Source organism: Trichomycterus rosablanca, chromosome 5 (genome assembly GCF_030014385.1).
Source record: "Trichomycterus rosablanca isolate fTriRos1 chromosome 5, fTriRos1.hap1, whole genome shotgun sequence".
Lineage (NCBI taxonomy): Eukaryota > Metazoa > Chordata > Actinopteri > Siluriformes > Trichomycteridae > Trichomycterus > Trichomycterus rosablanca.
Window position 1 is genome coordinate 37,739,943 of NC_085992.1, and position 24,809 is coordinate 37,764,751.

The 24,809-nt window shown below is 38.2% G+C and overlaps 1 protein-coding gene across 5 annotated transcripts in view; it reads right to left on the minus strand.

The window, feature by feature from the left end:
- LOC134315138 (core histone macro-H2A.2) overlaps window positions 1-24,809 on the minus strand; it is a 67,195-nt gene that overhangs the window by 6,361 nt on the left and 36,025 nt on the right. For 2 of the 5 annotated variants that reach the window (XM_062996143.1, XM_062996141.1), the window contains exons 2-5: window positions 2,891-2,977; window positions 1,354-1,388; window positions 984-1,159; window positions 630-760 (exon numbers count right to left, since the gene is read on the minus strand). In XM_062996143.1, the coding sequence (XP_062852213.1) occupies window positions 630-760; window positions 984-1,155 (303 nt within the window). In that variant the 5' untranslated portion in view covers window positions 1,156-1,159; window positions 1,354-1,388; window positions 2,891-2,977. Of the gene's footprint in view, window positions 1-629; window positions 761-983; window positions 1,160-1,353; window positions 1,389-2,890; window positions 2,978-4,167; window positions 4,273-24,809 lie in introns of those variants that run through there. The other 3 variants (XM_062996144.1, XM_062996145.1, XM_062996140.1) reach the window with 3 other exon arrangements.

The window sequence follows — 24,809 nt, forward strand, 5'->3', positions numbered from 1 at the left end:
TGCAAATTATTTCTACTGTCCTGCTAAAAATGAACCAGATTGTTAATTTCTTTTAATTATTCCACAGTAAGACTGCATAGTAATGGCTAAAATGATTATTACATTTATTTATTACAATTACATACCCAATGTAGAAACTTTCTGCTAGGTTAGTTTTTTTTTTTAACTTTTATTTATCGTTATTTAAAAAAAAATAAAAAATGCTTTCCTGTCAAACTAATCAAACCTCATTAAATTATCTTTATTTCATCTTGATCATGGTTGTAAGTGTCCAGAACCACCGAAATACAATGATGCAAAGCAGAAACCAATCCATCACAGACCATTAAACATTCATTTATGCCTAGAAGCAACCTGGGGCACCTGGAGGCAATCCAAACAGACATGTGAAGAACAGTGCCTGAAGGTGAGGTTCAAAAGCAGGTCCCCAGTACCTACACTTGCTGCAGCATGTTATTGCCCACAGATATAGTTTTTTTTATTCTTGTTGTCAATAATAGTTAAACATTATTAGTGAAATAATGGTTATTAGGCACTAAAATAAGCAAGCACAACTTTTAGCCCCCAGGAGAAATAATAATAATAAACAACTGACAAGGATAAGGCCATTTTCTCTATCTTTATTGTACCTGGTTGAGCTCCTCATCGTTGGCCACTGCTAGCTTGATGTGCCGTGGTGTGATTCTTCCTTTCTTGTTGTCTCTTGCTGCATTACCAGCCAACTCCAAAATTTCAGCTAAAAAAGGAAACAATAAAACATCTAGATATATTAAGAATACTACAGTTGCAAACAAAATTATTAACCCCCATTGCAAATTAGGATCATTGGCAAACTAAACAACAGCTGTTTGCAATAAACCACTAAATTATTGTGTTTGCATGCTGTGGGGGATGAATAATTCACAGTAGGGGGTGAATAATTTTCACTGCAACTGTACATCATTTTTGAAGACAATGAGTGATTTTGCTTTGTCTGCCTTTACCTGCCAGGTACTCAATCACAGCTGCCATGTACACAGGAGCACCCATGCCGATGCGGTACTTATGTGTACCTGTACGCAAGTACCTCATCATCCTCCCGACAGGAAATATAACGCCAGCCCGGGCTGAGCGCGACAGCTTTGTGATCTTCTTCTTCCCTCCTCTGGCTGACATACTGCTGCAGATCCAATGAAAAGAAAAATCATCATATTAGAGGTAATTGGAGCAGAAATATAGAAAAAATTAATTCATTTCATCTTAACTATTTTGCAGGTATGTGCGTACAGGAATTTCACTTCTTAAAAACCCTACTGCATTTTTGAAAATGTACAGTAACAGTAGTGAGTTAACATCGAGGAAAAGTGTGCTCACCTGCCTTTGGTTCACAGTGTTACTGAATGGATTACCTACACAAATACAGTTACAAATGATGAGTATATAAATAAAATTAAACTTTAAAATATGATTACATTTTCTTATTGTAAAGAAATACGAGGCTTCACTTCCAAGCCATTGCTTCTACATGCTTAACATTAATTTTACATGAGAAAAGCAAAAGGCAGCAATAAAACCTATTTGTTTTTAATAGTGATCACAAATAATATACCAAAGAATACAGAATAATATAGCAAAAAGAAATATCATCTGACCTTTATGAGGTTTTCATCATTAAATTAAACTCTACACTTAGAACATTATTTACTATGAAATGCACAAGCCTGGCACAGATAAGCAGCGTCTGCTAGTGTTACACTTCATTCATTATTTACGCTGAGACTGACACTGTTTACATATAGTACAGCTGCATGATCATGTGTAATATAATAATTGTGAAAAATTATGTTCAATCCTGAAATCAAGATTATTTATTACAATCAATCCGCAAATGTTAATATACTGTATTCCTGGATTAATTATATGATGTGCATTTTATATTTTCTATAATATATTTATAAATATATGGAATCTTTTTATTTACATGAACACATTTGCAATACATCACACTAAAGTTCAATTTCGCAATTTCAAAAATGTGAACACCCATTCATATATGCCCATAAACTATAAGCAGGGTAAAAGTTAAACAGCAAGGTTATGAGGGTCTAACAATTTTTTTTTTAATTCTATATTTTTAATGGGATTCAAATTAGGGGACCGACTAGGTCATGTAAGCACACTTACTAGACACCACTCTTAAATTATTTTGGCTTTATGTTTATGTTTATGTTAATCTTTTGTTCTAAGGTCAAGCTTTTGTTTTTTGGCCAATAAGATTTTCATTTGATGTGTTCCTGGATATTAACGTATTCATGTTTGCTTAAAAAAATGTGTAATGCTCCAGTACTGTTTGCAGAGAAGAATACTTCTCTGAATGATGCTTCCACCTTTATACCTCACCTTGTTTAGTGTTCCTCCAAACACGACAAACTTAATTATTGCCAGAAAGCTCTATTTTATTTTATTTGATTACTGTTTTGTCTAAATGGCTGTATGCAAATTTTAGTTGCTCATTTATGTCCTTTTTAGCAAAGAAGATTTACATAGAAATATAGATATTTGCTAGATATTTGCTTCTTTTAACTAGGTAACTGTTGCTGCTGTGTTCAGATAATCTGGCAACTGTGTGACTGCTGGTTTTTCTCCTACGTTTTTATTGTTAGAGAGGATGCTGTGGAATCTTGTGGGAAAAGATGCACCATTAGTGTGGCGTGATTTTCTGAGCACTCCAATAATGAGTTATCAAACCAAAAGAGGTTATTATGATTATGTAGCTTTTTTCTTACAAAGTATTTTTTTTGTATCTGAAGCATAATTACTATAAGTTGTGTCACAACCAATCTGAGCATCTTCCAGTATTAGTTTGCAAAATATTATTTAAATACGACAGCTCAGTGGGTAGCACTGTCACCTTAAAGCAAGAAGGTTCTGGGTTCGATTCCCAGGTGGGGAGGTCTGGGTCCTGTCTGTGTGGGTTTCCTCTGAGAGCTCCGGTTTCCTACCACAGTCCAAAGACATACAACTGAGGTTAATTGGAGATACAAAATTGTCCATGACTGTGTTTGATGTTAGACTTTTTGAACTGATGAATCTTGTGTAAGGAGTAACTACTGTTTCTGTCATGAATGTAACCAAAGTGTGTAAAACATGACATTAAAATCCTAATAAATAAATAAGTAAATAATTTAAATACTGTTTTGAACATAACTTTGTAAGTATATGATCAGCAAGTATATTATATTTAATAAAACTAAAGCAGTAACATGCTGTATTGTTATGAAACTTAAAAGTCAAGTCTTTCACAATGAACAGAATTTTAAACTCTTCCAATTGTGTTTGTTAAACTGAAATAATTATTAGTATTAGATAATATTAATAAGTAATTTATACATGTACATATAAAAATGGGAAAGTACTCATATATAAAAGCCAATACTCAACTAACCCTCTTCAAATGAGCAGTCAGTTATGTTTGATTATTTAGCAAAAAATAATTAGAAATAATTACAATGTCTTATTTGTCATTTAATGTAGCAGGTTCGGAAACTCTAAATACAATAAAAATGAATGTTTTTACAGTTTATAAAAACTAGCGTGTGAATAAGTGAGCTGTGCTGTAGCGTTAATGCTTCACTGAGTAACAGACATTGCCTACAGATCACCTACTGATTCTACCCGCATTCACCTCACACACAAGCTAAAATACAACAGCCTGTTTAACACATTATAAAAACACACACTTGCCATATTATGCTGTAATTGTACATTTTGTATCAAATACAAAGGCGAACAAAAGTTTAAAGACAGAAATATGAGCTGTGTTTGGTCATTCTTATCCAGGCGGATTGAGCGGAGCTGCAGTCGCTACGTGGGCGACATGGAGAAAGACCCACTACAATATGCACACATAACCCACCGCGCATTAAAGGCCTCGCTTATAAACCTCGCTGCTTCACATGACAAACATAACCGTCCGCTATTCTAATGATCTACCTGAATGAAGATTCAGAAAGGCCAACGCGTTTGATTTAAAACCGCTCCACCCATCAGCTAACCCCCATTTTGTTTTGCAGCCACGGTGTACAGTAATGTTCGGCTCCGGCTGAGCTGCACACACAGCCACAGTGGAACTAGTCCCTCATCCGTAAACCTAATATCCAAGCTGCCTTTACATTCACTGCAATTTACCTGTTGTCTCCTACTTAACGCCACATATACAGAACAAATGTGTCGTTTGGCAATTCCACAAAAAAATTCCAGCTCTTATCCTTGTTCTGTGCCCTTATGCTGAGCTCTTCGTCTTCCCCTAAAAAAAGATAGTATACTAGAGGCGGTAGCAGCGAGCAGGAGATGGAGGCTGGCTCATACTCTCATGCTCATGTTCCTGATGCTGCTGAGGGCAAAAAAAGCCAAATGATTCCAGATATACATTTTATTTAGATATAAAATATCCTTTGAATGCATAAAAGAGACTCCTGATTATTAGAGGATATTTCTGGCCAACGTTTGGTGGCTGAAAATGGTATAGTTGTAAAAAAATACCAATATTTATTCATGCAAGAAAGACATTCGCTCACTGGCCATTTTATCAGTTGGGTTTGCAATTTTTGAAACCCATCTGTTGCTATGCAGAATTTGTAGGACTATTTTGTACCCCATTCTCTAATGAAAAGGGACCACTCAGGACCACCTCTGATCAGGTATTATTTTCAGTTTAGATATACAGTACATATATAATTATTACTGTGGCCCAACAGTTGCTATGCAAAATTGGTTTCCCCGATCCCTTTCATAAATTAGAAATGGACCATCATGGGTTCCACCTCTGACCACATATTATTTTTGATTGAAGGACCATTTTTAATATATTTGTGGCACTAAAATATTTGCAAACCCAGAAATGCCACGGTTACAGTTATACTAATTAGGATGCCACAAACTTATCTTTTCCATGTTCATTTTCAGCCTACTGACATTTAAATAGAAATTATTTAAGTATCTCTCAGAATTCTCAGAGCACTTTGCCGGAAATGTATGGATTCTTTTTGACTGAGAGTATTTTTAATGTATAAATGGTTGTATTTATTAGCTACACCCACATTGTACCTACATTTTCTTACCACCATTTAGGTAAGTCCTCTAACCAATCCATGCATGGAAAGGGAACTTTTTGAGTGGTGGGCCATCATTGGCAGCAATGACAGCAACATGGTAGACACTTACAGTGGGGTCAAAAAGTATTTAGTCAGCCACTGATTGTGCAAGTTCTCCTACTTAGAAAGATTAGAGAGGTCTGTAATTTTCATCATAGGTACACTTCAACTATGAGAGACAAAATGAGAAAAAAAAAATCCAGAAAATCACATTGTAGGGTTTTTAAAGCATTTATTTGTAAATTATGGTGGAAAATAAGTATTTGGTCAATAACAAAAGTTCAACTCAATACTTTGTAACATAACCTTTGTTGGCAATGACAGAGGTCAAACGTTTCCTGTAAGTCTTCACCAGGTTTGCACACACTGTAGCTGGTATTTTGTCCCATTCCTCCATGCAGATCTCCTCTAGAGCAGTGATGTTTTGGGGCTGTCGCTAGGCAACACGGACTCCACAAATTTTCTATGGGGTTGAGGTCTGGAGACTGGCTAGGCCACTCCAGGACCTTGAAATGTTTTTTACGGAGCCACTCCTTCGTTGCCCGAGCGGTGTGTTTGGGATCATTGTCATGCTGGAAGACCCAGCCACATTCCATCTTCAATGCTCTCACTGATGGAAGGAGGTTTTGGCTTAAAATCTCACGATACATGGCCCCGTTCATTCTTCCCTTAACACGGATCAGTCGTCCTGTCCCCTTTGCAGAAAAACAGCCCCAAAGCATGATGTTTCCACCCCCATGCTTCACAGTAGGTATGGTGTTCTTGGGTTCTTCTTCTTCCTCCAAACACGACGAGTTGAGTTTTTACCAAAAAGTTCCATTTTGGTTTCATCTGACCACATGATATTCTCCCAATCCTCTTCTGGATCATCCATATGCTCTCTGACAAACTTCAGACGGGCCTGGACATGTACTGGCTTAAGCAGGGGGGCACGCCTGGCACTGCAGGATTTGAGTCCCTCTCGGTGTAGTGTGTATACTGATGGTAGCCTTTGTACTTTGGTCCCAGCTCTCTGCAGGTCATCCATCAGGTCCCTCTGTGTAGTTCTGGGATTTTTGCTCACCGTTCTCATAATCATTTTGACCCCACGGGATGAGATCTTGACCCCAAGGAAGATTATCAATGGTCTTGTATGTCTTCCATTTTCTTACAATTGCTCCCATAGTTGATTTATTCACATCAACCTGCTTGCCTATTGTAGATTCACTCTTCCCAGCCTGGTGCAGGTCTACAATTTTCTTCCTGGTGTCCTTTGACAGCTCTTTGGTCTTGGCCATGGTTGAGTTTGGAGTCTGACTGTTTGAGTGGACAGGTGTCTTTTATACAGATAACGAGGTCAAACAGGTGCCATTAATACAGGTAACGGGTGGAGGACAGAAGAGCTTCTTAAAGAAGAAGTTACAGGTCTGTGAGAGCCAGAAATCTTGCTTGTTTGTTATTGACCAAATACTTATTTTCCACCATAATTTACAAATAAATTCTTTAAAAATCCTACAATGTGATTTCCTAGCTTTTTTTCCCCTCATTTTGTCTCTCATAGTTGAAGTGTACCTATGATGAAAATTACAGACCTCTCTCATCTTTCTAAGTAGGAGAACTTGCACAATCAGTGGCTGACTAAATACTTTTTGGCCCCACTGTAGAGGTTTGTGTGACAAAACCCAGATCTCTCCAGATTCCCCAAACATAAATCCATTTAATCTCTAAATAATGGCCCATCTTAATTCAGTACTGAACTACTCAATTATGAAATTAATCACTGTAACATGACAGCTTCTAATACAATGCTGTCCAAGGCCTTGAAGGTCATTCACATTGCACAAGGTTTGCCTTGTCCAGCCTCGTCCTTTATTGACTACGATTTCTCCAAATTCTTTTTACAGTATTATGTACAGTAGATGTCAAAAGACGCAAATACATTTTTGAGTGTTGCAGGCATCAAATACAATATTTGTACATTAACATTAAAAGTCAAGTCTTTGTACTTTTGTCACAAATAAATATTGAAGAGAAGTAATAATGCAATATTTTTTATTTGATTTTATTATATGAAATGTCCCAACTTCTGTAGAAATGGGGTTTGTACATATCAAATGGGTGTACCTGATAAAGTGCTCAGTGAGTGAATGTACATGTACACATTAATGTACACATTAGGGATAATATGGCATCTGTTAAAAATTTATTTTATATAACACATTTCATACCATGATATTTTGCAAAGTAGAAAAAAGCAGTCTTGGTGACTGGACTTAAACTCAACCGAGCCTAATTACTACTGAATAGTGGGAAAATCACCAATAAAAGAGGAATGGTCAAATAGTCAAATAGTCTGCTGATCATTTGTCCACCCCACTATAATCAATAAAACAAAGTATAGAATTGTGTGGTATTTTTAGATATATCTTTCTAAATATAGTCTAACTTTGTACTGTCATGCTATGCACCTCCTAGTTATTGCTGCTGCATTGATTATTAGGATCTGAGTTGTCCCCCTCAGTAACATCATCATTGGTCCAGTTTTATTCTACCTTTTGTCTCAGAAGTGTGTTATAAGAAACAATATATTTTCAAAGCTCTACAGTTATGGATTTTACATTATGAAATGTATTTAAATGTGTTTCCCTTTGACAACTTAATATAATTTAATATAAATCTATAAATAATACATAAGAGTTTATCAGCCTTTTTGTGCAATGCCTAACATGCTCTACAGAGGGCAGCAAAAGACAATTTCCTTACTGTGTGTGATTGTCTATGCACAGATGATTTTACGTTCTGGTGCAACGATACTGGCTTGTAGAAAGCAGGATTATGAAGAGAGAGAATTGGCCTGTACTGTAAACGTAAAGTTATGATATGTAATACCTTCCACTTGTCTAAAATTACATATTAAACACCATTTCTTACACATAAAATAAAGCAAAATACTCAGTAGTAAAAATGTACACTATATACTGGAACATCACTTTTACATACTTTTCTTCCACAAACTGTGTAATAAAATGTCTTATGGATATCATTATTAATCATTATTACTTCTTAACAAAACCATTCAGAAAGTTTTCACTACTCCAGAGTTTAGTGTAGTGAGTTCTTTACACAAGTTTGCACAGTTGTTATCTCCATTGCACAATAGGGACAGTTGACTAGAGCAACTGTAGCAAGGCAGAAATATGATGATATGACTGGAAAGCAGGCATCCTTAAACATTGCTAAACTCGAAGTTACAAAGATTTTCAATACATTCTGCTGAAAGTTGCTTGGGCCCATAATTTGGTGATTCAAAAGTAAAAAGAAAGACAACAATCAGTCACAGAAGGAAGAGCCAGGTAAGACAAGTCAGTTTACTTCAGGTCAGTTTACAAACCTGTGTGAAGGTAAGCAGGCAGCTGTACCTAAAATTAGCTTAAAATTATCTTAAAGAAAAGCTCTGGATCCTGTTTAGTAATTGAATGTCATACTACATCCTTGTGCACTGGATGATGGAATCTGCAATACTCATTGTGTGACAGGTCCTAGCTCAAAGGATGTCTGAAGATGACTTCCACAGCTGTGCACTGCTCTTCTGGGATCTTTTGGGGGGTAAATGTGCATCTTTCCTTAGAAATGGTCCAGGTTATGCTGGGAAGAGGGGCACACATGCTCTTAGTCAGCAGTCAAAGACTGAAACATCTAGACACCTGGTTTGAGCAGTCTAAACAGAAAAGTCTGCTGATGATTGGACCTGATCCACGGGGACTTTAGGTCCCGACAACACCCGCTTTCATTCAGCAGAGATGACAGATAGCACTATCTGGTTCATCTATTTTACACTTTAATCAACATTTCTATTTTCATATGAACCTTGCTCTGTCAGCACTAATGTAGTTTTTCTCCTTTTCATATTTTAAAGGTTAGACTATGTAGACTATATAAGTTGATTTATGAATCTTTCAACATTAAAACTGGTTAAAGCAACTGAATGAAAGTTTTAAAGATAGACAAAATAGATAAAAATCTTGGGCAACAAGTCTCCTTATGTTTGGCAAAAAGCTACTTACAACATTATAGCTCATTATAACCTGTGGTGGCAGGGGTTGGGATACGTTGGTGCGTCAGCAATTGTAATGAAATGAACAAATTCTGATTCTAATTCATCCCAAAGGTGTTTAGTAAGGATAAAGGCCGGGTTCTTTGCTGGCCACTAGAGGTCCCTCACACTGAATTTGGACTTGAACTATGTCTCATCATTCATTGTTATAAAAGATTTTTCATAAATCTAGGTTAAAATATTCACACATTAGCAAAATACTAAGTAAAATGTACTTTTATAAATGAATATACTTCTAAAATAACTGGTTTGGATAATCAATCAGAGAAGGATACAAAAAGATTTCAGCGGCTATCCCTCTATGTACCGCATAGAGCATTTTCAAGAAGTGGAAACCACCAACACCATGGCAAGATCAGGCCTACCCTCCAAACTGAATTACTGAGCCAACTGGATAGTGATCAGGAAAGCTACCCAGAGACCAATGGCAACTTTGAAGGATTTACAAGTCTGCATTGGCTGAGATTGGTTAGTCTGTGCAAAGCTCAACAAACATCATGCTGAAAATCCTAATGTCATGAGGAAAAAAGTTTTATGCTCAGATGAGACCAAGATTGAACTTTTCCGACTACACACCAAACATAGCACACCATCAAAAATACACGAGACCAGTGGCGATATCTCTAAGACTGCAAGGGAAGCTCAGCTTCCCCTAAAATATCAAAAATTAAATGGTCAAATATGTACAGTTGTGTTAACATTTCATTGACTACAAATGCGTTAGAACACGTTCATCTCGAAGACGAGTTCGTTCAGAATCAGACTGACTCGATTTTGTTAACTTCTCATACATTCCCATAGCGTCAGTGCATTTGCCCGTAGAAGCTGAGCGTCTCTTCACTTCAATGGGTCTGCATGGAACGGTTTTTTTCATTGCTTCGAAACTCGCCGGTCATTGGATAAATGCCACGATTTTGTCCCGCCCCCGGACGCTGAGCGTCTCTCGGGGTGAATGGAGCTGTGGGCGGGTCTGGACGCGAAGCTTCTGCAAGATGATTGGAGGATCAGTCGAAAGGCTGAATCCCGTTTTGATTGACAGCTATTTTGAGATCAACAAGTCACTTAACAACAACAACAACAACAACATTTTATTTAACAAGCGCCTTTCAGGACACCCAAGGTCACTTTACAATAAGACCATACAATAAAAAGCAAAATAATATATAATAAAATACAACATCAGCAAAAAAGACAATGTGGATAAGATAAAAGATGTAGATAAAATGAAGTAGATAAAAGCAAAGTTAAAACTCAGCTATAGGCCAGCTGGAAAAAATGGGTTTTTAGGTGAGCCTTGAATACAGTGAATGATGTACAGGCACGCAACTCAAGTGGCAAACTATTCCACAACTTTGACCCAGCTACACTAAAAGCCCTGTCACCAACCGTGCACAATTTACTGCTAGGAACTCTAAGCAAATGCTGCTCGGCCGAGCGCAAAGTGCGTACAGGAGAATGGGTCTGGAACAGACTACTTAAATATGATGGTGCAAAACCATACAAAGATTTAAACACCATGATAATTACCTTATACTGGATACGGTATTGAACAGGGAGCCAATGAAGATGTTCCAGAATAGGAGTAATATGCTCCCAGGATCTGGTGTTAGTTAAGACCCTCGCAGCTGAGTTTTGCACATACTGAAGCCTGTTCAACAACCGAGCCGGGAGACCATACAACACAGCATTACAATAGTCAATTCTAGATGTAACAAATGCATGTATGATAGCCTCAGCAGCAGAAAGGGGAAGGAAGGGTCGAATCTTAGAAATGTTCCTTAGGTGAAAAAAGGCTGTCTTGCAGATGTTTTTAATATGCGGTTCAAACGACAGGGTAGAATCCAGAATGACTCCCAGATTTTTGATCTGGGTAGATGATGAAACAATAAAATCTGGAATAGAGACAGTACTGTTACTCATCTTCTTAACGATGGCTGGAGAAGCAATTAATATAGCCTCTGTCTTGCTACTGTTGAGACTAAGGAAGTTAATCACTTAATCACTGGGAGCTTCAGTCCCATCGCGGATTTTGCGAGTGAAGTCGAAAGACAAACTGCAACTCATTTCTTGGTATTTGCTTGGTGAAATTACTTGACCATTTCCATTGTTCATTGTGTAAATAAAACACACTCATAGTATTTGTTTCAGTTTAACATAATTTCAACATTTCCTTGTTCGAGTTCAGGCCACTTTCTTGAAAAGGAACGGAGGGCAGAATTTATGTATAAATAAATTGACAAATTTTATGATGTAAGCTGACAATGAGCTTCCCCTCTTTGAAAGACCAGCAGCCGCCACTGCACGAGACCTACTGTGAAGCACAGTACTGGCAACATTATGTAATGGGATGTTTGTCTTCATCAGGAACTGGGCAATTTATCAGAATTGAAGGGAAAATGGATGCTGCCAAGTACTTCCAAATTCTTGAGGAAAACATACGGCCATCTGTTAGACAGCTGAAGGTAGCCAGTAGGTTCACCATTTAGCACAAAATGACCTTGAACACAAGGATAGGAAAAATCTGTAAATGGACTAAGAGAGAACAGTGCATTGCTGATCACCACAACAATTGCCAGAGCTTGAAGAGTTCTGAAAGAAAATGGGCAATATTCCTATTCGTAGGTGCTTAAAGGTGGTAGGGACATATCAAAACAGACTGATGACTGTAATTGAAGCAAAGGTGACACTTTTCCAACCCTGTTATTCTATATTTTATTATTTAGAATTTTTAGAACAGTTTTTTTTTCTCATTACTTGCTGTATGATGTAAAGCAATATGTGTAAACCTTGTGAGTTTTGATTCCAGGCTCTATGACATTTTTACAGTGTTCCTGAGCATGAGAGCTGACTAATTGACTCAGGTAGAGGTGTATGCAGAACAGAGCGAGCGGGCGAAATTCAACCACCCAATCACAGACTAGCATTTAGAGGGCAATGACAGATAATATTGATCAAAAATGTAACCAGTTCACTCCAAAAGGAGGATTTTTAGGTGTCCGTCCTAGCGTTGCATGGGCGGAGGACTGACAGCTGAAAAACCGGACTGTCCGACCTTAAGCCGGACGGCTGGCCGCCCTAGTGTTCAGTAGCGTTGAGGTCAGGGCTTTATGCAAGAAACCAAAGCTCCTTTACACCAAACTTATTAAGCCATGTCTTTATTAACCTTGCTTTGTGGGCGACACGGTGGCTCAGTGGGGTTGCCTCACAGCAAGAAGGTCCTGGGTTCGACCCCAAGGTGGGGTGGTCCGGTTTCCTTCCACAGTCCAAAAACATGCATGTTAAGTGAATTGGAGATTTAAAATTGTCCATGACTGTGTGTTTGACATTACACTTGTAAACTGATGAATTTTGTGTAATGAGTAGCTACCGTTTCTGTCATGAATGTAACCAAAGTGTAAAACATGACGTTAAAAACCTACTAAACAAATAAACCTTGCTTTGTGCATCGGGACTTAAACGGAGAGTTAAACTTAAGAAAGATATATCCTTTGTCGAACTGTTGTCACAACATTGAAAGCATAAAATATATTTTCTGTCAATCATTTTTATTCACCAGTTAGCAAGAAGTGTGGCTGAAACATGTGAACTCACTATTTAGGAGGGGTGTCCACATACTTCTGGCCATATAGTGGTCAGACAAAAATGCTGCCATTAAAGAAAGCAACATGAGGCCCTGTTAACTGTGGATTGTGTCACTTGTGTTCAACAATTCTATATTAAGGTAGACCAGACCTGTTTTTGGTTATTCTTGAATTACATCTGACCATTTAGAACAGTTGAGGGATAACAGTGGCAGTTTAGACTGTTAATGGCACACTCCAAGGACACTGGCTTTACATTTCGTGGTAGTTTGTAGGTAATAAGATTGAATGCACATGTGCACTTACATCAAAATGTAAATGTGTGTCATATTTTTTTTAATTCCAAACTATGCAGCTTCCCAAATTGATTTATGCAGTAATGTTTTATTTGTGTTTGGTTTCTAATGTGTGTGGCACAGCATGTCTTGAGAGGGAATGGACCTTGTGTCCTCTGGGTGGGGGTTTCCTCCCTATGAGAATAAATGATTTAAAAGAGGCCTTTAAATCGTGTTTCCTCTACTGTGTGTTTATTCCCATCCATCACACAGTACTGGATACAGATCATGTTCACACCCAAACAGTCTCTCCAGCTTTATATAACTGAAAAGGTGCAAAAAGAACATTGTGCACGTCTGGTGCAGGTTTTTAATATCGAACAAAAAAGCAGGGCGCATTCAAAATGAATTATGTAATAATTTTGCATTACATAACATACACACACTAATATGTACAATTAAATCAGTCATAGGAAACAAATTCTGGTTTGCTGGCAAGTAGGGTGGGTTAGGGTCCAAAAATATTACCTAGGGTGACAAATGTTTGAGGCTGTCCTTGCTGACCGTTCATTTTCATGTTTTACAACTGCTTTATCCTGGTCAGGGTCACAGAGGATCTGGTTTCCCCAGAATCGCTAGACGCATTGTAGTAATGCAACCCGGACAGAATGCCAATACATCAGGGGGCCTTGGTCATCCCTCCTTCAGACATAGCCACTTATGTATGTATGTAGTTGCCCAACTGGCCGATAGCACCACTGGGGATTTAAACCCCGGATCCCTGTGTTAATGAGCTAGCAAATAGCTGAGCAGATGAAAACTGGTGAGAGTTGCAAATCTCAGGAATATAGCAAGAAAGGCGAGGAGAGAGACAGGATTAGGTTACAGAGACAGGGCTGTAATGTCAAAATAGGCCCTCAAAGTGGCAACAAGCCCCAGGCCACTGACCTTGCCCTCTTTGCCAAGCCCTGAATTCCTGTCGGGTATTTTTAGAGATGGCATTTAAAGCTGGCAGTGCATCAACTTTTAGGCTTGTGTAGTATTTCCTGTTCCTGTTGAACATGGAGGTCTGGGACAAAGACACCCATGACAGAGCACTTCTAAAAATAAAGATTTCGCAATTGCTATAATGCTCATTGTTTTATTATTCCATCACAATTCAACACCAAATGCAATATTAGGTTTTAGCTTTAGGTTTTAATCTAAGCAAAGATCTTTTTAGTATAGCTGCACAAAAGGCACAAGGCTAGGCTTCTGAGTATGATAAAATGTTTGTCCTACCATAAAGCAAACATTTAAAAGTCTTGCCTTGCCCTCTGTGGCCAGGAGTTTAAAAAAGATTAACTGCTAATCAAAGTAATGCTAGTCAGTCTTAAGTCTATTGAACAGGGCAGTTTTGAGCTGGAGTTAAGTGACAGCTAGTCAAGTGGGTGTCACACAGCAATGTATGCCCTGTGGACCTAGGTTTGATCCTCTGGTGACTCTATGTAAGGAGTTTTGCATATTCTTCCTGTCGTCCGAATAGGTTTGCTTCAGGTAGTCAGGTATTTTTCCTCACCTTTTAAAGAGGATCAGAAGATTATTTGACTACTTTAATTGCCCCTAGATGGCATAAATGAGTAAGTGTGTAAATGTGTTGCCCTGCAATTAATCGGCACCCAGGACTAGGTGTATTTCTGTCTCTGCCAAGAGTTTCCAGGTAGAATTTGACCCAAAACAGTTAGTGACACAGGGTTGCTGGCTTCATGTCTTAAAAGAAGCACTTACCAGTGGTAATTTTCTAAGAATGGAACATTTTGTGTGCTAGGAAAAACTCACAAAGTGGGTGGAAATTGGAAAGACCTATACTTGGAGACAAGTTAAAAATCCATTGAAAAAATACACTGGGATAAATACAAAATGGAATATTCAGTTTATATATATATAGATACTATAAATATTATAGATATTATAAAACTAGGGGTAGCACGGTGGCTAAGTGGGTAGCACTGTCGCCTCACAGCAAGAAGGTCCTGGGTGCGATCCCCAGGTGGGGTGGTCCAGGTCCTTTCTGTGTGGAATTTGCATGTTCTCCCTGTGTCTGCGTGGCTTTACTCCGGGGGCTCCGGTTTTCTCCCAAAGTCCAAAAACATGCAAGTGAGGTAAATTGGAGATACAAAATTGTCCATGACTGTGTTTGATGTTAAACTTGTGAACTGATGAATCTTGTGTAACGAGTAACTACCATTTCTGTCGTGGATGTAACCAAAGGGTGTAAAACATGACGTTAAAAATCCAAATAAACAAACTATAAAATTATATTCTGATATAGATATTTACATAGATATTACTGGATATGCACAAATTTAACATGACAGAACACAAAGAAGTCCTTTTACAGTCTATGTAAGTCAGTATGCACTTTTACAACGATTTCCCATGATGGCAGCCAAGCAGGCTGAAAACCACAGAATGAACCACAAGCAAAATAATAAATTATAGTTAATAACATCTTTCAACCCTGTCTATAGTACAACTGTGACTTCACAATTTAAAAACCAAAATTAAGTCTTTACTATATTATTGAATTTCATTTATGTATGACCAACAGAGATTAATCATTACATAATGTGCTATAGATTTAAAGCCTACACAATGTGCAGTGTGGTCAGAGCTTCTAGTTTTTCCACTGTGATGCTGCAGACTCATTTGCTGTCTTTCTGTCCTCCATGGTGGTGACAGCTTTGATTTATTTCTATTTCTATTTATCCACCAGTAGCTTATGTATCATTTTCTTTTACCAGTTATACCCTATCCTTTACTGTACATGCTTTCTATTCTTTAGGGAGACATAAATCACTACACATGTGTGAAATGCTCTCTCAGTTAACATGCCCGGAGTGACTGAAATGAAGCCTGCTGTTACTGATGCTGAAGTCAGGGGTTTTAGTGACATGGGGTAATTAGTCATGAAAGCATAAACAGGGAATACAGGAATCTGATTTTTCTCAGGCCAAGTTCTGCATCTCTTCAATAAAAAACAACAAACGACCTGAAAGGTTTACTTGCTGGACATAAACATGACATTCACATTTAGGTGTGTAATAAAAATGTTTCCATAACCAGTACCAATAAGCCATAACTTATTATGAACCATGAATCACAAAATCATGATTGTTAAAGATAAGCATCCGGATTCTGCACCATGTTTTATATACAGTATGTGAGGTACTTCAATATAAGTATGCACCAATCAGCCATAACACCTCCTTGTTTCTACACACACTGTCCATTTTATTAGCTCCACTTACCATATAGATGCACTTTGTAGTTCTACAATTACTGACTGTAGTCCATCTCTACATGCATTTTTAGCCCCCTTTCATGCTGTTCTTCAATGGTCAGGACTCTCGCAGGACCACTACAGAGTAGGTATTATTTGGGTGTTGGATCATTCTCAGCACTGCAGTGACACTGACACAGTGGTGGTGTGTTAGTGTGTGTTGTGCTGGTATGAGTGGATAAGACACAGCAGCGCTGATGAAGTTTTTAAACACATCACTGTCACTGCTGGACTGAGAAAAGTCCACTAACCAAAAATATCCAGCCAACAGCATCCTGTAACCACTGATGAAGGTCTCAAAGATGACCAACTCAAACAGCAGCAATAGATGAGCGATCGTCTCTGACTTTACATCTACAAGGTGGACCAACTAGGTAGGAGTGTCTAATAGAGTGGACAGTGAGTGGACACGGTATTTAAAAACTCCAGCAGAGCTGCTGTGTCTGATCCACTCATACCAGCACAACACACACTAACACACCACCACCATGTCATTGTAACTGCAGTGCTGAGAATCATCCACCACCTAAATAATATCTGCTCTGTGGTGGTCCTGACCATTGAAGAACAGAGTAAAAGCAGGCTAAAAAATTATGTACAGAAATAGATGGACTACAGTCAGTAATTGTAGAACTACAAAGTGCTTCGATAAGGTAAGTGGAGCTGATAAAATGGACAGTGAGCGTAGAAACAAGGGGGTGGTTTTAATGTTATGGCTCATCGGTGTAAGTATATATGATAGTAAAAAATTCAAAAACAGCTGGTCTATGATCAACGCAGGCTTGTTTGCATTAAAGTTCCTACAGGTTTACCTCAGCCTGCACAAAATACCTATGAACCAGGTAATTTAAATCAGTTGTCCGTTGTCAACCAGGTAATTTAAACCATTAAAGCTAAAGTACAGTAATACATTGTTTAATATACAGAACACACATGCACATTAATACATCATTTTTACTAACCACTTCATCCTCCGCACTCAGAAATGAAGACTAAGATTTTCCTTTCCTGTTGCTGTGGTGGTACACTCAAGGTTACATATTTTGGAGCTGCAGGCCTATATGCTCTGACACTGCATCTTAAATCAATGTCTGCATTACTGGGACTGTAACTAATGTAAGCTGTGGCTGGAGCTGCTTACTAACTGTGCTTTGTTAATTACACAGGTTGGTGTTTTATGTCCACAGTAAAGTGGTGGAAATAATCAGCAATAAGGCTGTCAGATTGGGTGGGAGTATTAAGTAAATGCTATTTAAGTAACAAAGAGCTACATTCTTTCATTAAAGTGTCTTAAATAAAGACGTGCAGGCCAGAACAGGTAGGAGCGTAGAGAGCACTTACACTGATCAGCCATAACATTAAAACCACCTCCTTGTTTCTACACTCACTGTCCATGTTATCAGCTCCACTTACCATACAGAAGCACTTTGTAGTTCTACAATTACTGACTGTAGTCCATCTATTTCTCTACATACTTTTTTTTAGCCTGCTTTCACCCTGTTCTTCAATGGTCAGGACCCCCACAGAGCAGGTACTGTTTAGGTGGTGGATCAATCTCAGCACTGCAGTGACACTGACATGGTGGTGTTTTAGTGTGTTGTGCTGGTTTGAGTGGATCAGACACAGCAGCGCTGCTGGAGTTTTTAAATACCGTGTCCACTCACTGTCCACTCTATTAGACACTCCTGCCTAGTTGGTCCACCTTGTAGATAAAGTCAGAGATGATCGCGCATCTATTGCTGCTGTTTGAGGTCATCTTCTAGACCTTCATCAGTGGTCACAGGACGCTGCCCACAGGGCACTGTTGGCTGGATATTGTTGTTTGGTGGACTATTTTCGGTACAGCAGTGACAGTGAGGTGTTTAAAAACTCTATCAGCGCCGCTGTGTCTTATCCACTCATACCAGCACAACACACACTAACACACCACCACCATGTCAGTGTCACTGCAGTGCTGAGAATGATCCACCACCCAAATAATACCTACTCTGTAGTGGTCCTGGGAGAGTCCTGACCATTAAAGGACAGCCTGAAAGGAGGATAACAAAGCATGCAGAGAAACAGACGGACTACAGTCAGTAATTGTAGAAATACAAGGTGCTTCTATATGGTAAGTCGAGCTGATAAAATGGACAGTGAGTGTAGAAACAAGGAGGTGGTTTTAATGTTATGGCTGATCGGTGTATGTAGAATAATGACCCAGCTTCAAAGCCTCGGCATTATACGATTAAGATTTCCATATTTCATTAAAACTGTAATAACCATTAATAATCTTGGAATTTTCTTTTGCTTTATTGACTTCTTTGTGAATTTCATTGTGATCTCATCAGATATTTGTTTTAAATATTTTTATATTTTAATTCTGTGTTTTAGGCTGCATTGTGGCCCATCAGTTGTCATTCCATAAATTATTAAAAAAGGAAAAAAGTCTGTATAATCACAGTGCCTCCTAGTGGAGCTGGTTAGCTTTTTGCTACAGTGCTGCTCACATCTGGAAAAGAAGTTAAATCCATGAATCAGAAAATTGATGAGCTGTGTTATCGCTGTAGTAGAAATAGGGGTTGACTGTTGTTTGCTGTGACAAATAGAAGAGTCTCTCCAAATGCAGATGTTTCTGTAAGTGTGGTGCCTTTTTCAGAAGTGAGACTGTAATGCTTACCTGATTCTGGTGGTTTTATTGTAAATTAATGAAAAGATTAAGAAAGGTCTATGAAGTTAAAAAAGGTTGAAGTTCTAGATTTTTTTAAATGCAAGAAAAAGAAGGATCTTTGTTAACTGCTTTGTTTATTCTCTTATACCATTATTTAATTTACCATTATTAAATGTTTTCACTGACCAACTACATTAACAATATGTTTTTGTAAATGTGTTGCCTGCAACAAACTCCAAAAAAGTTGGGACAGGGGCATGTGCACCACTGTCATACTAATTTCTATTAATTACACTAATTGTTGCTTGTTTGCAAGTGGAGGTTTTGCCCCTTCTTGTTTGACACAAAACTAAATAGTCCAGTCATACATTTTTAATAAGACACAGATCTTCACTGCAGGCAGGTCAATCAAGCACAAGCCCTCATACTTGTAGAGTCTTACTGAAATAATTGACTTCAGGGAAAAATGTGACCTTGGCCGCTCAGGTGGCACAGCGGTAAAACACGCTAGCACACCAGAGCTGACATTTCAACCTTGTTGTTTTGAAACTCAGCTCTGCCTTCTGGCTGGGCTGGGTGGTTATATAAACAATGATTGTTCACACAGGGTGGAAAGTGGGATAGAGACCTCATAACTGGTTGATGGTGCCTGCACAGAGTCGTGGGATAATGCGTTGATCAGGAGTGGCTCTCCGTACACAAAACTGATTGCATATGATCTCACCTCGTGCAGGTAAAAAGATGCAGTCGGCTACTGCACACATGTCGGAGGGGGCGTGTGACAGTCTCGCTCTCCTCAATCAGCAGTGGGGATCAGCATCAGTACAGAGGAAGCGTAATGCAATGGGGTAATTGGATATGACTAGATTGGGAGGAAAATTGCAATGCAATAAAAAAAATAAATAGAAATGTGACCTTGATGAAAGCACACCCATGCTGTGGACACTGATGCCTTTTATGCCATACCAGATCTTGGATTTGTACCTTTACTGATAACAGTCTGGATGGTCTTCCTAATTTTTGGCTTGGACAACTCGTCATCCTAAAAAACAAACTGAAATGTGGACTTATTCGACCACATTTCTTCTGCGTAGATTTGATGTATAGCTTTTTCTTACAGGTTGAGTTGTATGATGTAATAGTGGACTGTTTTAAGTGCTGCTGAGCCCATGTGGCTATATTAATCTCGGGGTGGCACGGTGGCTCAGTGGATAGCACTGTTGCCTCACAGCAAGAAGGTCCTGGGTTTGATCCCCAGGTGGGGCGGTCCGGGTCCGGGAGTTTGCATGTTCTCCCCGTGTCCGTGTGGGTTTCCGTGAGCTCCGGTTTCCTCCCGCAGTCCAAAGACATGCAAGTGAGGTGAATTGGAGATACAAAATTGTCCATGACTGTGTTTGGTATAACCTTGTGAACTGAAGAATCTTGTGTAATGAGTAACTACCGTTCCTGTCATGAATGGAAATGAAATGAAAGTGTAAAACATGACATTAAAATCCCAATAAACAAACAAACAAATATTAAATATCTCAGTAGCATGATGGTTTCTCATACATTGCCATCTGAGGGCTCAAAGGTCACACAGATTCAACAATAATACCAAGCCTTGTCCTAGATGGACATAGATTTCTCCAGATTCCCTAAATCTATTTCTATTATTATGTAGTAAAATACAACTATTACAATTAATTTTGTCTGTTTGTCAGTAAAATTAAGTTATTAAAATTAAGCTTAAATTCCATTTCAACTTTTCCAGATAAGGGATTTATATTCTTATAGTATTCTACAGTATATACTGTAATAAAATACTTTGTTGAATACATTTAGGACAGTAAATCTATATTCACTCAACCATGTACATAACAGAGCTGTTATTTTTAAAAGACTCAAAACTAATCCCATATACCTAAAGATGTTGTAATAACTGTTTACTTCACACATAATGACAACCTTGTTGAAACCCCCAGCTGCTATTTGTTTTGTTAGTATGAGTTTATTAGTGTATGTAAGTGGGGAAAAAAAATCATGTTTAGTAATCATCTCCTAAAAGTCTGTATGTAAGTATTATGGCTTTTAGTTTACAGCAGAATACATTTACATTTACATTTTCAGCATTTAGCAGACGCTCTTATCCAGAGCGACTTACAGAAGTGTTTCTATAGTGAACATTTCATTTCTCAAGTTTAGGTAAACAACAGTCGAAGAACATAAATCTGCTAAAACCTGTTAGAACCAAAGTGCCTTTTTTTTTCTAATTAGTGTCTATTAGAATACACTAATAGACAGTCACCCCACAACAATACATAACAGTGTTAAATTTCAAAGACATATACTACATTAGCCTCTTATGAGCGCATCCCTTTGAAGCCCGTTACTGATTCAAACAATACTTGGTAAATATAGAAGCTGTGCCATCAGGTATTACGCAAAACCTCAGAGCTGGCTTTATGTCTCTCCACATTAAAGACTGGATGTGGTTCCATGGGTAATCTTGAAAAACTCGGCCACTGGGTCAGAGAGTATAGAGGAAAACTGCTCATTAATGGGGTTTTCCAACCACCTCTTTAATGCTAAATTTACCAATGTACATAACTGAGGCCTTATTTAATTCAAGGCTGTGAAAATCACGTCACGGGCCATGAAATTAGCCATTTATGGTAAAATATGCAATTTGCTGTAAAATTCAAAATTTAAGATTTGTGGTTAGCGATTCACATATGAAATATGAAGCACAATAGCATGGCAATTATGTTAGCGTAACAGACTTTTCTGTGGTGTAGTGTGCTGACAATGTTTGATGTGTGTGTTTATGTATTCAGTGCATTTTATCCCTCTGAGGATTTCATAGTCAAAGTGTGCTTCTCTACACACGTGATTATCTCTGTGCTGCACCTCAAAAGAACAAGCCAGTAAAGTATTATGCTCCTGATAGTTTGACATATAAGGACTTTTAGCAAATGGACAGCGGCCATCAACCCCTAGAACAACAGATGGATTTCTTGTCATTTATCTAGACATAAACGTCTAGATAAGGTTAGAATGTCTGCATTAATAGAGATCTGCACAGAAATCACATGTCCAGTGTGTGCACTCTGGTATATTTAATAGAAAAAGAGAAAAATTACAGTTTTATTGTATTAATTATTGATGTTTTTACTGGAAGTTTTGACCCAGTTGACTGGCACTTTTGTTGTGTTCTGCAGGGGTGTCAGTAAACTTTTCACAAGCAGCATCCCAGCCCCACCAACTGGTGCACTCCATATATAACACAGATTTACAGATGGATCTGCTTTAAAAACATGATGTCACGTTGTCTCTGCAGCAGTCCGCTTAACCAGGGTGGTTACTTGATGAGGCCCAAAAACACAGCAACACCGTGTGAGTTCCCAAAAAAAATAAGTATGCTGGCATCACATGCAAACGGAAAGCTGGCTTCAGAAAAATAGCAGGTTTGCCAACAGACATATCTAAGAGAAAGAAACTGTGTTATATAGAAAAACTTCCACCTGGAGCAAATTAACACTCACAAGGTGCCTCCGTGCCCCCTCTGCTGGCCAAAATGGCAACACAAAAGGGCATTACTCTTAACATAAGTCACTGCTAAACTCATTCAGCAGCTGCCACATTACAAGTACTGAAAAAATCTTGGTTTAGTGCAAGTCTGATGTACACACACACACACACACACACACACACACAATTAAGACATTTACTTTCAGACCCAATCTCTCTATCTCTTGATCTCTTTACTGTCAATCTATGCACTGTCAACCTGAGTCCTGAATTGATATTTTACCATACTTGTTCTGCAGAATACAGCCTAAACAAAACCAGCAGAAACAAACTAATACTAGACAACTAAAACAGCACAAATATTTCCCTGATTCTTATAAGTCATGCTGCTATTTGTTTACACACTGTCCACAAGGGTTGTGTAGCTATGTCACTAAGTATAGCTAATTAGTTTGCTAAAACCCAGGCTTAATTTTTTTCTGTCAGTATGATTTTGTTGAAACTGTCTTACATGTAAGCTGTTTCACTTAGAGATATATCACACTGCAGAAAAAAATGTATTTCACATTGAAAAACCAATGATTTGAAATGACCTCTAATGTCATTCTCCTTGTTCCAAAATCGGTAATTCTCATTCGAGTGTACCCACCCCACTGCCTGTCATCACATAAGCTCTATTGACTGCCCTAAATTTTTTTAGCTACCACAGTCAGACCATGGAAGCCACACTGGTAATGGGGGTGACTCACTGGTAGTGTAACTCAGGAGAAGTCCTTGACCCCAGGGGAAGAGGTGTTTATATTTGCACTGACCCATGCTCCTGAAAAATGGCCCTGGCCATCAGGTATGCATCAGCCTAATTTCTTTAAAGCCTGTTTGACACAAGCCAGCTGTGGCATTTCAATTCTGTTGAGGGAATAAAGTGCTGGAAATGATGCACCTGTCATACAGATATCCCAAAAAGTTTGTTACATGAACATAAGCAAATTAAGATCTTAATAAAGAGGAAACACCAATGGTCATTTTCAGAGAAACTGTTGGACGCTGCCAAATCATAGAGGCTTGGGTGGATCAGTGGCCTATTATGCTGGCCCACCTTGGGGTTGCCAAAGCCCTGCCATGGATTCATAAGGTACTACTGATATTACACCTGTTTTGAGGAACAGGTAAAGACATCATTAAATTACTAGGTAAAATGATGCTGTCTGTATTTGACGATTCACTGCTGAAAAGCTTAGAGCTGTTTTGTCCATACACAACTTTGTCTGTTTACTGAGTTAATCAGCTTATTGTTTGTTTAATTTGATCAATTTTAATACATTTATACAAGCAGATTTGTTCATCCATCAGAACAAGAGATTCCTACAATAAACGTAGGAAACTCTCAGTTTTGTTCTTGGAATGTTAGATTGTACAGAAGACTAAGGAATATGTTTAATATCATACACTAAATTCAGCAAAACACTAATTTAAATAATAAAAGGTTTTGTTATTTGAGCCAAGCAAAACATTCATTATCTAAAAGTCTCAAAACAGGAAAGTTGTGAGCAAGACTCAGATTTAGCAGCAGTATTAGTGGCAGTCTTGTAGTGCATTAATAAATGACATCTTTTTTGTTTTGTGCTATTCATTATAGTTGCATTTCTTTCTTTGAACCTTTAAAGATTAAAGGTTTAAAGATTTATTTTGTACTTTTGGGGTAGTACAGGCCTATTGAAAATGAATAGATGTCCTCCAGCAACTGCTGATGTGGTAGAAGATAAATACAGTATAATGCTATACAGTGGTACCTTGTAACTCAACGTCCCCTAAACTCAAAATCTTTGAAACTCAACGCCCTTCGTCGAGAAATGTGTACCCTTAAACTCAACGTTTCCCTTAAACTCAACGTGTGTGCGACTGCTGCTTTGCTTAGCGCTCGGCTTGAGCAGTGCAGTAAAATGTCATGCGAACATAAGACAAATCTGCATTTGTGTGGAATAATCATCAAATTTACTCAGAAAGCTCCACATGTACAGTGGATATAAACAGTGTACACACCACTGTTAAAATGCCAGGTTTAGTGATGTAAAAAAATTAGACCAAGATAAATAATTTCAGAACTTTTTCCACCTTTAATGTGACCTATAACCTGTACATCTCAATTGAAAAGAAAAACTGAAATCTTTAGGGGGTGTGGCTGTGTTCAGAATGAACCAATCACATTCAAACTCATGTTAAATAGGAATCAGTAGACACCTGCCATC